The following is a 16,259-nucleotide window of genomic DNA, read 5'->3' as shown; positions in this document are numbered from 1 at the left end:
TCTTCAGGTACAGTTATTTCGTCGAGTGAACGGTTGTATATGATTGTCAAGTATGGAGGTAATGCATCAGCATACTCCGAAAGGAACCTAATTGGTATACAGTCTAGACCAGAAGACTTGCTTTTATGAAGTGATTTAAGCTGCTTCACTACTCTGAGGATATTTACTTCTACGTTACTCATGTTGGCAGCTGTTCTCGATTTGAATTCTGGAATATTTACATCCTCTTCTTTTATTAAGGCATTTCAGAAGGCTGTGTTTAGTAAATCTTCTTTGGCAGCACTGTCTTTGATAGTATCTTCATTGTTATCGCGCGAATAAGGCATTGATTGTTTCTTGCCGCTAATATACTTCACATACGACCAGAATCTCTTTGGATTTTCTGCCAGGTTTCAAGACAAAGTTTCATTGTGGAAACTGTTATAGGCATCTCGCATTGAACTCTGCGCTAAGTTTTGAGCTTCTGTAAAAGATCGCCAATCTTGGGGATTTTGCATCTGTTTAAATTTGGCATGTTTGTTTCGTTGTTTCTGCAACAGTGTTCTAACCCATTTTGGGTACCAAGGAGGATCAGCTCCGTCGTTTGTTAGTTTATTTGGTATAAACCTCTCAATTGCTGCCAACACTATTTCTTTGAATCCAAGCCACATCTGGCCTCCACTTATATTATTTATTTGGAATGAGTGGAGACTGTCTCTCAGGAAGGCGCCAAGTGAATTTTTATCTGCTTTTTTGAATAGGTAAATTTTTCGAGGATTTGGGGATTACAATAGTCAATCTCACTACGACAATCCCTATATCGGTTTTGATGCTTGTTATTAACTCAGGATTATTTGTTGCTAAGAGGTCAAGTGTGTTTTCACAACCGTTTACTATTCATGCGGGCTCATGAATTAACTGCTCGAAATAATTTTCAGCAAATGCATTTAGCAAAATTTCGGATGGTATTTTATGTGTACCTTCAGAATTAAACACGTACTTTCACCAACATATCGAGGGTAAATTAAAGTCACCACCAACTGTTATCGTATGAGTCAGGTACGTGTTTGAAATCACTCAAGTTTTCTTTGAACCTTTCAGCAACTGTATCATCTGAACTGGGAGGTTGGTAAAAGGATCCAGTTATTATTTTATTCCAGTTGCCAACAATGACCTCTGCCCATACTAACTCACAGGAAGTATCTACTTCAAATTCACAAGTTAAACTACTTCTAACTGCAGCAACTACGCTACCACCAACTATCTTTTCAGAACACCATTAGGTTCTTCGCAAAAATTTCAGCTGATCTTATATCAGGCTTTAGTCAGCTTTCAGTGCCTATAACGATTTGAGCATCAGTGCTTTCTATTAGCGCTTGGAGCTCTGGTACTTTCTCAACACAGCTATGACAATTTACAACTGTTATACCAATGGTTCATGTATCTATGTTCTTCCTGTGTTCAGCCTGCACCCTTTGTGACGGAAGCCCATCTTGTGTTATCCCGAGACCCTCTTACATAAAAACACCGCCCATTCCACGCCACACAGCCCCTGCTACCCGTGTAGCCGCCTCCTACGTATAGTGGACACCCGACTTATTCAGCGGAACCCGAAACCTGACCACCCTTTGGCGCAAGTCGAGGAATCTGCAGACTACACGGTCGCAGAACCGCCTGAGCCTCCGATTCGGACCCTCCACACAGCTCTGTACCAGAAGTCCGCAATTTGTCCTGTCGACTGTGCTGCAAATGGTCAGCCCTGCTTTCATCTTGCAAGCAAGACTGGCAGCCTTTACCACTTCTGTTAGCAGCTCGAAACCAGAGAGGATCTCTTCTGATCCAAAGTGACACACATCATTGGTACTGACGTGAGCCACCACCTGCAGTTGGCTTCACCCTGTGCTCTTCATGGCACCCAGGACGACCTTTTCCACATCTGGAATGACTCCACCCAGTATGCACACAGAGTGCACATTGGTTTTCTTACCATCCTTGTCAGCCAAGTCCCTAAGGGGCCCCATAATGCACCTAACGTTGGAACTCCCAACTACCAATAGTCTCACCCTCTGCGATTGCCCAGATCTTGCAGGCCGAATGGTTTCCTCCGAAACAGGACAGACGACAGCATCCAGCTCGGCGACAGTGTCAGCCACAGACGGCACCTGGAACCTGTTTGTCAGACAAACCGGGGAGGCCTTATGTGCGGCTGCCTGGGAAGTCTTTTGCCGCTGGCTTTGCCCCGGGGCGACCTCCCAGTCGACCAACTCAGCTCGCATCCGCACACGACAATCGCAGACCCTGTCCGTACCGAAGACCGTAAAAAATTAAACTGTGCAGATAAACGGACTATCGGCACGTGCTGCGCAACTCTAATGTAGACCCTGACGAAAACGCATGAACTGTGTCTAGTAATACGCCGATATTCGAGAACCTAACTACCGAAGCACTCGGGTGAAACTAAATAGTTTGCCCCTGATAAGGAACTTGTAATATATCACAAAATCGATTTACTTTCTGACGCAAACGAAAATGCGAGAACTGTGGCTATTAGATTTTAAATTTACACACAGAAACTCAAGAAACTAAACTATTAAAGCACACAGATGATATAATAAAATTCGCTCGTGGTTAGGAACTCGTAAATGTCACAAAAGCGGTTTACTTACCTGTTGCTGCTTCTGTCGCACTCGGCTACTACTGCCCGAATTTCATTCTATTATGTCATATGGGGCCGTATTCTGGGGTAACTCATTTGTGGTGTAAATTCAAGTACATCATGTAGCAATCTGTTCAAGAAACTGAATATTCTCCCACTGCTTGTCAGTATATTTGTTCTTTAATGAAATTGTTGCAAATAATGTTTCCCTATTTCCAGCCAATAGCTCAATACATAGTATCAATACTAGGAATAAGAACAATCTACATGAAGACCTAAAATCACTTACCTTGGTCCAAAAAAGGGTCCAGTATTCAGGAACACACAATTTTCAGTAAATTGCCAGTAACCACTAAACTTGATTTCAGGTATAGCTCAGTTTAAAGAGTGTTTGAAGGACTTTTTGGTAGGCAAATACTTGTACTCTGTAGGTGAATATCTTAACTGGGACTGTTAGATGAGCTTAAGTAAAAATGTCTTGTCAGATTTCAGTTTTGAGAGCACTTGGTTGAAATAGTCAAGGTTGGTATTTTGTACATGATAAATTTATTAAAAGTACATAACTATGTTTCATTCTGACAGTATATTAATTCTGTAAATACTAGCAGTATTAGTTTCCTGTAACGTACTTAAGTATCATGACAATCACCTGATAAACGATCAGGGAAGTGAGTATTGTATTCAGACGGTCAATGTTTTTTATTGTATACTTTCTCACATGTTCCACACACATGAGAATCGTCTAATTTTTTGGTCTGTGGAATGGAAACTGAATTCAGTCTAATCTCTAAGGATGACAAGAGGTTGTGACAAATGAGATTGTTGTTAAAATTCTATATCTTATTTAACCTTGGAATAATTTGTAGTGTGTGATGTGGCAGCTCAAATAACTTCAGTTGCTGCTGTGAAAACTAGTAAATATTTGCTCTTGCATACAACAAAAATTGGTGCAGGTAAATTTGTAATTTCAGTGTGAAAATCTGTGAGAAATGTTTTGATGACACAGCTGCCACCCTGAATCCACATTTTTGTGGTCAAAAGTGGATAGAGATTGTTCTTACTTTAGCTGTTGTTCCCATGATCTGAGCTCAACACCTTGAAAGAGAAGTGACCAAATTAATTGCTTTGTTCAATCTTCTGCAGGGTGTTCTTGAATTGACTCCTCAAATATAGTAATATATATTATGTGCTTTTGGACACAGAAAATTGTGTCATGTCTTCTTTTAGTTGTTAACCTATAACATGATCATATTAACAGACTCTTCCATTGGTTCTTGGTAGAACAACATTATAATAAATGAAAAGCACCAGTTTGCTTTTGTTCTACAATATTACTTTTATTGTTAACCGGTTTTCGGCTTACAAGGCCATCTTCAGACATTGACTGAGTCTTATCACCAAAGAAGTTAAATGTTAGCAAACAACATTGGAAGAGAAGTAACACATCTAGACTGAAGTAGAAACATACAGCAAGTAACATCTTTGCAATGAAAAAGTAAAAACTGAACAGTACATAAATAACAATGGAGTAGACAGGAAAACCTTAAGCACAAAATGGGAATAGCATGCCTACATAACAGTCTCTATTAATAAACAAAACTAATAAAATAAAATAAAATTAGTACTAGACAAGGCTGCATCAGGAGGTATGGAACATGGAGAGTGATACACAACCAATTAAAAGAAGAGACAGTTATCAGTGTAAATACAGAATACATAAGGAACTTAAGCAATATCAACAAGATAAACAGAAATAAATAAATGCACAAAAATGGAGTTGTTTGAGGGAACCTACAATTTGAGGGTGTGGTGGTACTGCAATTTAACATTAACATTATAATCAAAGCAGTGGCTGTGTAACAGTTTTCGTTAAATAAATGAGCAAAGTAAAATATGAACAGTATTTGACGAGACAACTACAAGGGGTGTTAAAAATGGACAGTAATACAAGTACCAGTTAAAAGAAAGCCTTAACTATTGAAACCACAGTCTATGTGGAATACAAAGACAACTTCAACAAAACAAAACAACTTAATGAATACAGGAAAATGGGAATATGTGGAAAGTAACGAACAACAAAGATGACGATATGAAGTTTAGGAGAGGGGAAGTGTTGAGCTGTGTCTGGTCATTTAGGATGAGATCTGCACTGTGAGCAAGATGTTTGTTAATTTCCAGGGCTTCCAGCAGGTTGAGTTTATGGCCTTTGTTTGCTAAGTGAAGTCTGTGGGACACTGGCTGGTAGTTGTGACCCTCACTCAGCAAATGCAGAGTCTGAATTCTGTAACCTCCAGCTGCGTTCATGTTCAGCCAGCCTAGTTGATATGTCTCTGCCTGACTGACCAATGTAAAATTTGTCACAATCGGGACAGGTGATTTTGTATACCACACTGTTGGCTAATAACTGGATCTTGTCTTTGCTATTAAAAACACTCTGGGCTGGTGTGTTCCTGACATAGTAGGAAAGCCTATAATTGCAGGATTTCAGTGCTTTGCCTACAATCTGTGATACCTGACCTAGAAATGGTAGTGTACACCATTTCTTACAGATAGTGGATGAGGAAGCAGGTGGGGCATAGAGCAGGGGTATAATTTTCCGTTTTTGTTTCCTGTGCAAGATGTGGTCAATAAGAACTGGATTGTAGCCATTGGCTGTGGCAATAAATTTTATTGTATCTAACTCTGCTTTAAAATCATCCCTGGACATGGGGATGGATATGAGACAGTGTACCATTGAGTGGAAAGCTGCATGTTTGTGAGCTATGGGGTGTTGTGAGCAAGAAGGTATTACTGTGTCTGTAGTAGTTGTTTTTCTGTAAATTTTGAAACAATGTGTGTGTGTGTGTGTGTGTGTGTGTGTGTGTGTGTGTGTGTGTGTGTGTGTGTGTACTGATGTCAATCATGAGAACTAAGAAGTTTACGGATTTATTGCCAATCTCCATAGTGAACTGGATATTTTTATGTTGACTGTTTAGGTTTTTCAAAAATGTATTGAGTTGTCTTGTAGTACCAGTCCACATACACAGGACATCATCTACATATCTAAACCAGTATTTGATGTTTGCACTCAAAGGTTCTGTTTTTAGAAAATTTTGTTCAAAATGGTCCACAAATATTTCAGCCAACAGTGGACTGAGAGGGGAACCCATAGCTAAGCCATCTAATTGTTTATAAAGAGTCCCTTAGAACTGGAAATAGTTCTGTGTGAGGCATGTCTGTGTGGCCAGTCTCAAGTCATTCAATTCTACAGGATTGACATTAGACTTGTGCATCAGCTCTGTCAGAATATCAATGCATTCTACTACTGGTATGTTATAAAACAAATTGCTGAGATCAAAGGATACTAATTTATCACTGTGTGAGACAGATATACCTTTTAACTTGTTTACTAGGTCCACAGAGTTTGAAATACCATGCTATGGTTTGAATTTAGTCTTGCTCTTAACTAGGACATCCAGTTTACTGGCTAGTTTGTAAGATGGAGCAGTGAATGATGATACAACTGGACAAATAGCAACATCTTGTTTATGCAGTTTAGGAAACCCATACATTCTAGGAGGCACTGGGTTCACATTAGTTAACAGTTTTGATTCAAATTCAGAGAATATGCTTTTGCATGAATTGATTGCATATTTAACATCCTCTTTGAACAATTTAACAGGGTCTTTAGGAAGGACTTGGAAGCATGTGGTATTCAGGAAATCATTAACTTTATCCACATAATCACATTTGTTCAAAAGCACAATACTGTTGCCTTTATCAGATTTTGTGGCAATGATACCTTCGTGTTGTAATTTCTGTTTTAAGGGCTTGAGGGTGTGAAAGTCAATAGACCGTGGGATGTTGCACACGAGTTTGGTTTCGTTCTTTAGTGCATTAGCAACTATATATTTTGCAGTGGTGTCTTTCGTTAGGGCATATTCAATATCAACTTACATAACATCCAGTTGTTTTTCTGATGGAGGGTGGGGAGGACCATATTTAAAACCTTTCTCAAGCACTTTTTGTTCGTTTGGAGACAGAACCAAGTTCGGTAAGTTAATTACACGTTGCGAAAAATTTTGTTTACAGGTTGAGGTTAGAGGTACATTCACCTTCCTAATCATAGATAATTTCTTGTTCTGCTGCAAAAATACGTCGTCAATAAGATCACTTACACTTTGACGAACTTCTCGATCAAAAACGTCGAACTTACAGGGGTGTAACTTAGATGTGATTGCCATATGTACCACTTTCAGATGTGTACACACGTTGTCACGAACACGATACCATTTCTTCATTTCTTCCTTTATCCACGTGTATCTTGCGATGTCAACGGCTTTGTTTGCAGCGGCGGATGTTCCTCTTGACTTTATGGAGACGTATTTTGGCATAATTTTGCGTTGCAAACATTGTTTGTTAAACCAAATGTGTTGTGTTGACTTTGCTTTTTGTCTCAGTAATCTACTATAAAATATAGCCAAAGCACTGAAATCCTGCAAGTATAGGCTTTCCTACTATGTCAGGAACACACCAGCCCAGTGTGTTTTAATAGCAAAGACAAGATCCAGTTATTAGCCAACAGTGTGGTATACAAAATCACCTGTCCCGATTGTGACAAATTTTACATTGGTCAGTCAGGCAGAGACATATCAACTAGGCTGGCTGAACATGAACGCAGCTGGAGGTTACAGAATTCAGACTCTGCATTTGCTGAGTGAGGGTCACAACTACCAGCCAGTGTCCCACAGACTTCACTTAGCAAACAAAGGCCATAAACTCAACCTGCTGGAAGCCCTGGAAATTAACAAACATCTTGCTCACAGTGCAGATCTCATCCTAAATGACCAGACACAGCTCAACACTTCCCTTCTCCTAAACTTCATATCGTCATCTTTGTTGTTCGTTACTTTCCACATATTCCCATTTTCCTGTATTCATTAAGTTGTTTTGTTTTGTTGAAGTTGTCTTTGTATTCCACATAGACTGTGGTTTCAATAGTTAAGGCTTTCTTTTAACTGGTACTTGTATTACTGTCCATTTTTAACACCCCTTGTAGTTGTCTCATCAAATACTTTTCATATTTTACTTTGCTCATTTATTTAACGAAAACTGTTACACAGCCACTGCTTTGATTATAATGTTAATGTTAAATTGCAGTACCACCACACCCTCAAATTGTAGGTTCCCTCAAACAACTCCATTTTTGTGCATTTATTTATTTCTGTTTATCTTGTTGATATTGCTTAAGTTCCTTATGTATTCTGTATTTACACTGATAACTGTCTCTTCTTTTAATTGGTTGTGTATCACTCTTCATGTTCCATACCTCATGATGCAGCCTTGTCTAGTACTAATTTTATTTTATTTTATTAGTTTTGTTTATTAATAGAGACTGTTATGTAGGCATGCTATTCCCATTTTGTGCTTAAGGTTTTCCTGTCTACTCCATTGTTATTTATGTACTGTTCAGTTTTTACTTTTTCATTGCAAAGATGTTACTTGCTGTATGTTTCTACTTCAGTCTAGATGTGTTACTTCTCTTCCAATGTTGTTTGCTAACATTTAACTTCTTTGGTGATAAGACTCAGTCAATGTCTGAAGATGGCCTTGTAAGCCGAAAACCGGTTAACAATAAAAGTAATATTGTAGAACAAAAGCAAACTGGTGCTTTTCATTTATTAAAACATAATCCCATATGGCATTACATAATGAAAGTAAGTACGTCACATCTTCTTGATTTCACATCACTTCTCTGCGACAGTATTCACATTGCAAAGGGATTTGTTTAATCAGTTCTACAGTTTTGTCGTTTGTTCCTCTTCACTGACTTTACCATCATGATTTGATCCCAAAATTTTTCCAATCTTAACCTCTTCTATCTGCAAATCCTCATGTCTTATATTTCCGCTGGGTACATATTTTTTCAGGCTCTCAACTGCATTGAGTGAGTATTTTAAAAAGTTAATGACAGTGAAATTGGACTTAATTTCAGGTTTTATGTGTGTCATAATATTTGTATCTTATCGAAGGATTGTACCATAGTTGCTAGCCTCCCACACTGTTGCCTGTGTACAAATGAACATCATGTGTATCTGTACTTACATGTCCTGGATTTAGATGAGAAAATAACAAAATTCTGCCAGCCACTGCTGATTTACTGTTAAATGGACTGTAAGCTCCAAATTCCACTGTCTTGATGGCGTTATCAATTGCTGTTTATGAATCTTCTGCAGTGAAAGTGTCAAACAGGTTACTATAAACCAGATGATGTATTGAATGGAGGCCAGTTTGAGGGCAATAACTATCTTGCTTATTAAAGCTACTCAGAATCATTAATTACAAAATGTGTGAGGACCCAGTTAAACAGTGCTGAACATTTTGAACTACAGAACTGTGCAGTTGTGCAGTGACCACCTACTAAGCTTTCTTCAGATTGTTCCAAATGGTATCAGGGTCACAAAACTGAGCTTTACTGAAGACTGGTGGTAGTGTGTCCCACAGTTGGAAGAGTTCTTCCTGCAAAGTTTACCGTCACGTGTCTCCGGAAACAATTGGCCGACTCATACTGTCCTTACTGGCGATTGCCTCTTTTTAGCAGTAACTTTCTTAAGAATGTCGCACCGTCTTCATCCTGGGCTAAATGGGCCCCGTATTCGTGCCGAAAATGTTTTTCTCGGAAAGCGTTCCACCGTGATGGCAAGTCGTATTTTCCCCCATTCCTACAAACTGTACATCTTCCAATAGCTGGCCAAGCTGTGGGCCGGGTGTGCCTCCACCCCATCTGGTCCGACATTGACCCTGGGAAGCTTCCACATGCCATCTCAGTGCTCCCAATGGTTGCAGATGCCTCGTCCTGCTCACTGTATGTGGTCAGCTGGGCTTCTCGTGTGGCTAGTCTGTATTACTGAAACCCTATCCTGGAATCCGGGACCATTTGCAGCATAACGGCAGCAAAAGTTCAATTTCAAATATTTAGTGTAATTATTGATCAAATTTTAAACTGTTGTATTCCACTCTATAAGAGATTTAATATTAGGTTAACTAGTGTTACAGTTAGAAACTGTCTGTCTGTTTTGAGGACATGTAACTGACAGCATGCAAATACAGAGACGTCATTTGTCTAGTATTTGAGAATGAGAGCACTTAGCAACTTCCAACCAACTTTGCGTGGAATTTCAAACAAAACAGAACTTTTTATGGCATCATCCACAAATTTGTGAAAGGAAAAAGAAATATCACCACATTTTCACTGTTCGTGCAGTCAAACTTTGTCAGGTATGACATTTTAATTTACTACTACTTCACCATTATCTCTATTTGCAACACAGTCTGCAGACAGTTACCACTGAATGTACCTACAAAGTTATAGGACTGTATGACGCACAGTTCAGGGTATATGATATTAGTTGATTTATATTCAGCCAGTGCTTCATAATGAGAGCACTTAGAGACACTTTGTGCCTGTAAAACTTCAGTGTTGTTGCCCTGCTGACACATCCTGCATTGCTAGAACGAATGTGCTGTTCTTGCCAGTAGCCCACCTAATATTTGCTTTTTTTCAATTTCTTGTTTGGTGTTTGTATGTTTCTTTTAATTATGGATTTTGTATGAATGTGGTAGAGTGGGTCAGAAGAAATCAGTCTTTAACACGACCTTAATTTATAATTATGTAGTTTAGAAAATTTTTGAGACATTAATTTTGAAATATTTCTGCTGGAGCAGAGAGTAAACTTGAAAATAGAATAAGTGACAGTTAACTTTGCCACGTACCACTTGTATGTTGGCAGCACATCAGCTTGTGTAACAGGTAGGTAGTTACAGGTAAATAGAGAGAAGTGGTGAGGAAAACGTCAATTTATTTTTAACACAAAAGTCGGAATCTTGATCTCGCACATCTGCAATGAAGATTGTGATGAAATGTAAGATGTTGTGTGAAATGACATCTAGTTCCGGTCGGAATGTGATACTCGATTTGGGAAGCCGGCGAATGTGCCACGAGAAGCGGCATAACAGTACAGTGAATTGGAAATTAATGAATGCCAAAGTGGTTCTTTGCCCACTGTGCTACTTAGACAGTAACGGCTTGAGTAAAAAAAAAAAAGGGGGGGGGGGGCAGTGTGTGTACATTTCTGCAGCAGAATAACTGATGATAGAAACAGAGACAAAATCAAATGTGGACTGGAAATGGGGAGAACTTTGCTATCGTCTAATATGAAATTAAGTATCGGGACATTTTTCCCATTTTTTTGCAGTGTTGTCTTATATTAAACTGAAATGTGGTCGACAATTGGTACAGGCGAGAAGAGAATAAAAGGTTTCCAAATGTGATGCTACAGAAAAATGCTGAATATTTCACAGGTAGATTAGGTAACTAATGACTAGGCCCTGTAACAAAGTGGAGAAATAAGCAAAATTCTGGCACAGTATGACTAAAAGATGGGCTCAGTTGGTGGGCTGCAACCTGAGGCATCACAGATTCACAAGTTTGGTAGCGGAAGAGCGTGTGAGCGACAAAAACTGTAGAGGGGAACCGGGGCTTGACTGCAGTTGAGCAGCTTCAAATGGGTGGAGGTCGGAGTAGTTATTAAGTTGGTCCTCAGTTTTTTGAATTTAGTGTTTCTTCAAGCACGCCCTCCAGCTTTTTCCCATTTGTTTAAGAAGGATTTTAAGATCTTCTTTGTTGAAATTGACAAGGAAGCTGTGCTGCAGTGCTCGAGAAGATGCATCCTGTCACTACGTTTTGTTCGTTACTGCTTATGCTTGTGCTTGACTGCTGTCGTGAGGGTGGATACTGTATGGGGGTACATCAAAATGTCAAGTGATTTCAGCATGTCCCCCTCCCCTCCCCCAACCTGCACTCCATTTTTTTACATTTGACATATTTGATTATTTGATAGTGTGCCACGTTTCATTACAATTAAGTAATATTAACCCATGCCACAATTGACCTGAATGTTATTTAAATAAGGCTTATATACTGGAATAAGTGTCTGTTTTCTATTGCAATAAACAACTATATACATATTTTTTGAAAATATTAAATTTAAATGGTAGAAATTTTAGGTACTACTGTATAGCAGAATAAACAGAATGTCTGAATGCACCTTTTTTTTACATTCAGGCTACCATGTCTGGTGATCTTCATCAACTATTAACAGTCTCCTGAAATCTTACATTAACTTAACTCCTCTTTCTGCCATACCGTGTGTCTCCTTAAATTTTCCGTAGCCTGTTTGCCACTAAGGCAGAAAGTGTTTGTATCCCAAGAAAAAGGAACCTTATTTAAGAAATCTAAATCTATGCGTAACTTCCTCATGTCCAAACTTTTGACTGAAATGAACTCATTCCACTGTAGATTGAAAATTTCATTGTGGAAACAACACTGAGACAATATCCTTTCTTCTGAGAGTGCTAGTCCTGCAAGTTTTGCACGAGGCCTTCTGTAAAATTTTTTTGAAATTTGGAATGTAGAAGATGAGGTACTGGCAAAAGTAAAGATGTGAGGACAGGCCGTGAGTCGTGCTCCGGTAGCTCGTTCGGTAGATGACACAAAAGGCAAAGGTACTGAGTTTGAGCCTCAGTCCGACACAGTTTTAATCTGCCAGGAAAGTTTCGTATTGGAGCACACTCTGCTGCAGAATGAAAATTTCACTGTGGGGTCTCACTCGAGCACAAAAATAAGCAGTAACAAAGAACACGTAGTAACACAGCACATCATCTCGACTGCTGTATGGGTCCCTTGTCTTCTGCTTCAACAAAATAGATTTTAAAATTCTTTTTAAAACAAATGGGAAAAAAAGCAACTAGGTGATTGTACGTGAAGAAACATGAAATTTGAAGGAAAAAACAGTACTAGGAGTTAAACATACATGGAGAGAGTTTTGTAGGATAGAGTAGCATGGACAGCTGCACCAAACCAGTCTTTGGACTGAAAATAACTACAGCATATTGATATCTCCACTGTACATATTTGTACGGGCTCCATCATTGCACTCTGTAACTCTTTACTGAAAGCCCACAAATGTCTTTGTGAATTTCAGCCACTTTGTCCTGTTTTGCATCTGGAAATTGTATCAGTGTCCTTTATCCACACAATGTGAGTTTGCTTTGTGACTTTTTCACATACGTACTGAAAGCAAAGATAGTACAAGGGACTGTGTCAGCTTGTACACTGGGAAGACTGGAAGCTGACAGGTGCAGCCAGCTGTATTTTCTAGACATTGGATTTGTATGTTCGGTGTGTGCCCACTAATAGTATTTTTAAATGTTAATTGTCCAGTTGGAAGCATGGCCATTGAACATGTAATGTAGAACATATATAATATGTATGCTAATTTGAGTGCACACGAGTTTGTGGTGTGTGTGTCTGGGGGGGGGGGGGGGGGACGTGCATGCAAAATTACGTTATGATTGAAGAGTCGTCAGGAGACAGTGCTATCCCACGAGTTCTACATTTTATGTGTTTGGTTAAATTCGAAGACTGGAAACTAAATACAATAAGACAAAACTATTTGTGGAGTAAACAGGACGTTTTAGTGGAACATACGGATCAACTTCATACCAGCATGCAGAGCTATCGAAAACATGACAGATTGCGTGATTGGACTAATCCTCACTAAATTAAGTGTTAGTACTTTCTTCTGCTGACTACTTCAATTTCACCCAAAATTTTGGCAAAGTTATATAATTCAAATTTTTAAATGAAATGTGGTGCATTACATGTATTCAGGGTGATTGTTATTAATGTACAAAAACTGCCGAAGCGACATAGATGATGCCGAGACAAGTAATTTAATATAAATACTAACAAAGAGATAGAGGGGCTGGCCAGTACTTACCTCAGCTCAGTACAGCCAATAGATACACAAAAAACAGAACAGAGAATTTACGTTCCTAGCTTTCGGAACTTTGTGTCTTCGCAGGGAGGAGAGAGGGGAAAGAAAGGGAAGAAGGGAAAGTGGATTCAGTTACTCATAACCCAGGTTATGAAGCAACAGGGAAAGGAAAACAGGGAGGGTAGCAAGGATGGAGGCATGGTTGTCTATTGGCTGTACTGAGCTGAGGTAAGTACTGGCCAGCCCCTCTATCTCTTTGTTAGTATTTGTTTCACATCTTTATATGTAATTTAATATAAGACACATGGGGTTCAAATGTTGGAATATACCCTGAAAATGGATGAGGAATGTTGAACGTGGCACACCCGTAGGTGACTTGTAATGATTGGTCTCAGGCATAAATTGAGCGATGCAATACCTTCATTCGAGCAAACCGTGCAGTTTTCGAACACCTTTTATGAATGAGACCTGTTGTAAATGTAGAAGTTGCAAAATTATTGTCCTTGCTGTAACCAAGGTAAAGCTATCTTATTTTTTGTTTTTTTTTGCCCCCCCCCCCCCCCCCCCCCATTGTGACCCTCCTCTTTTTTTTATTTATAGACATTGTTTAGAAAGAAAATGTAGTTTATTTATTGGTAATGATGCAGTTTGTAAGCTTAGAATCATTTGCTTTTGATGCAGTATGGTGGGTTTTTGTTGTACTGTACTTTGCAAAAAACCAACGGAGACCACAGGACTGCTAAATAAAATAACAAATCTTACATCAGTGTAAACACACAAATGCTTAACATGATGAAAAGCATACTAATCACGCACTTTTAATTGGCCCCTCTACGATTGGTGGAAGTGGGCTAACTTCGTGCTGCTCCAGAATGTTTACGGTCGCTGCCAACATTAGTTACAGAGCAGGATTATGCATCGTAACAGTAAGCAGTCAGTGTGGATGTAGTGTCGATCGTGTGTGGTGTTGTGCATAGTGATCATTTACAAAAGATAGTGAAGAGGCCGTACCTGGTCCTCGTAGTGAGTCACCGTCAACTTTCGTGTCACTTCTTGGGATATTAACCTATTAATTCTTTTTACGAGTTGTAAGGTGGCTGCTCCGGGAAAGGAGGTGGGGCTCATCTCGGCAGCCGGTGAGTTACTGGCCGATCCCAAACTTCCGCTCCCGGCATCTCCCGCTCAGGGGCCGAGTAAAAGTGCACCTGCCAGAAGCGAGTCTTGAACCCTCAGCCCCACACACTAGTCGCGCACCCGGGCCGAGAGCCATTCTGACGGGAATACACGACTCGGGTCGGGATGATTGGGTGTGACGGACCGATACGATCTGCTGACATCACGTGTTTGTCATCTGTCATAAACTTTTGAGGTACTTCCTGACATTTGTGACTCCATTTGTCTCTTATTAAATTACTCGCCTCGGTGCCACCTGTGTAGTTTCCAAAGTTTTTAGACGTTAATAAAATTGCCCTGTAAATGGGTGGAAATATACAATGTGTGCTTTTAGTGTTTGTCTGTTCCTTGACTGGTACCTGCAGTACATGCTGATTCTGTTCCTGCTGTTCCTCGTGCAGTTCAGCGTGGCTTGTGCGTGCCTGGCCGTCAACCAGGAGCAGCAGCAGCACCTCGCAAAGCAGGTGCGTATCGTGCAATAGTGGTGGGAGGGAGTTTACTGAGAACTTTGTGCTGCATGTTCTAATATTTGAGTCCTTCGCTTTCTTGCTCATGCCTCTTGGGGGTGGGGATTGTTCAGTCCTTCTGTGCCTTTATTGGGCATTAGTTCTGTCTCGTCTGGACCACGGTTGTCAAATTCACGGATCAACTGCCCTTCTGTGCTGCTCCTCTTGTACCCAGTCCACCACTGTGGAATCCGTTTAGTAACTGGTAACTTTTACACTAGCCCTGTTGATTGTCTTCTGCTTGATGTGGAATACCTTCCCTTTTGGTTTGGCATTCCCAACTCCTTGTTTCCTATGTCATCACTATCCCCTCTTCCCTTGCTCATGCTTCTTATTCTATTCTTTTCACAGCGTGGTATGCACGGGTCCTCAAGATATTAAGGCCTTCCTTCTTTTTGGGGCTGCTTTACCTTCCCCTCCCTCCTTGCGGATTTGGTTTGTTTGCTTTCCCTCCAGTTTTTTTACTTTTATTTTTTGGTTCCCCTTAGGGAGCTGACCTCCATCTCTAAATGTAATATCCGCACTCTCCCTAGCATCTTTGGCATGTGTTCCTCTCCTCCTCCTCCTCCTCCTCCTCCCCCCCTTTCCCCCCTCCACCCCCTCCCCCATCGCCCTTTTTGGCTCCTCGCTAAGTCACCAGCTCGGTAGCCAGTCCAGGTGCTGGGGCTGTTATATACTCATCTGGCTGAGCCCCCTGACACCACAGGGAACACACTGCTGGTACTGCACTATGAATGCCTCGTGACAGCCTAGGAGTGTTTGCTTACCTTTTCAGGGTGTTGGAACTCCCGGTAACGACTGTTGTGACAGGTGATCGTTGCAGTGACTACGTGTTACCCACAAGACGAGCCCCTGATGGGAGTGGGTCATACCGGGGCGGACATTTTGTTCACAAAACGTGTTAAATTTTTTGGCCATTCTTAGAAATAGTTCTGTGGTACACAGATACAGTGTCAAACCATTCATTGCATCTCCCACGCGTTGCTTCCATTGCCTCAAATTCGGACACGTGTCCTCGTGATGCGGTGCCACTCCTATCTGTGGTTGACTGTGGCTGCCCTCTTCTTGTGGGGAGCTGTTGCACCCCACTGTCTGTGTAAACTGTTCTTGTCTAAATTTTCCCCACTC

At 40.3% G+C, this 16,259-nt stretch overlaps 1 protein-coding gene across 2 annotated transcripts in view; it reads left to right on the top strand.

Moving 5' to 3' along the window:
* The window catches only part of LOC126428163 (tetraspanin-31), a 72,692-nt gene that overhangs the window by 17,124 nt on the left and 39,309 nt on the right, over nt 1-16,259 (top strand). For both annotated transcript variants that reach the window (XM_050090072.1, XM_050090071.1), the window contains exon 3: nt 14,991-15,089. In XM_050090072.1, the coding sequence (XP_049946029.1) occupies nt 14,991-15,089 (99 nt within the window). The remainder of the gene's footprint in view (nt 1-14,990; nt 15,090-16,259) is intronic.

The sequence above is a fragment of the Schistocerca serialis genome, chromosome 12 (genome assembly GCF_023864345.2).
Source record: "Schistocerca serialis cubense isolate TAMUIC-IGC-003099 chromosome 12, iqSchSeri2.2, whole genome shotgun sequence".
NCBI lineage: Eukaryota > Metazoa > Arthropoda > Insecta > Orthoptera > Acrididae > Schistocerca > Schistocerca serialis.
The sequence above is the reverse complement of the archived record's forward strand: the minus strand, read 5'-3'. Positions and strand labels throughout refer to the sequence as shown.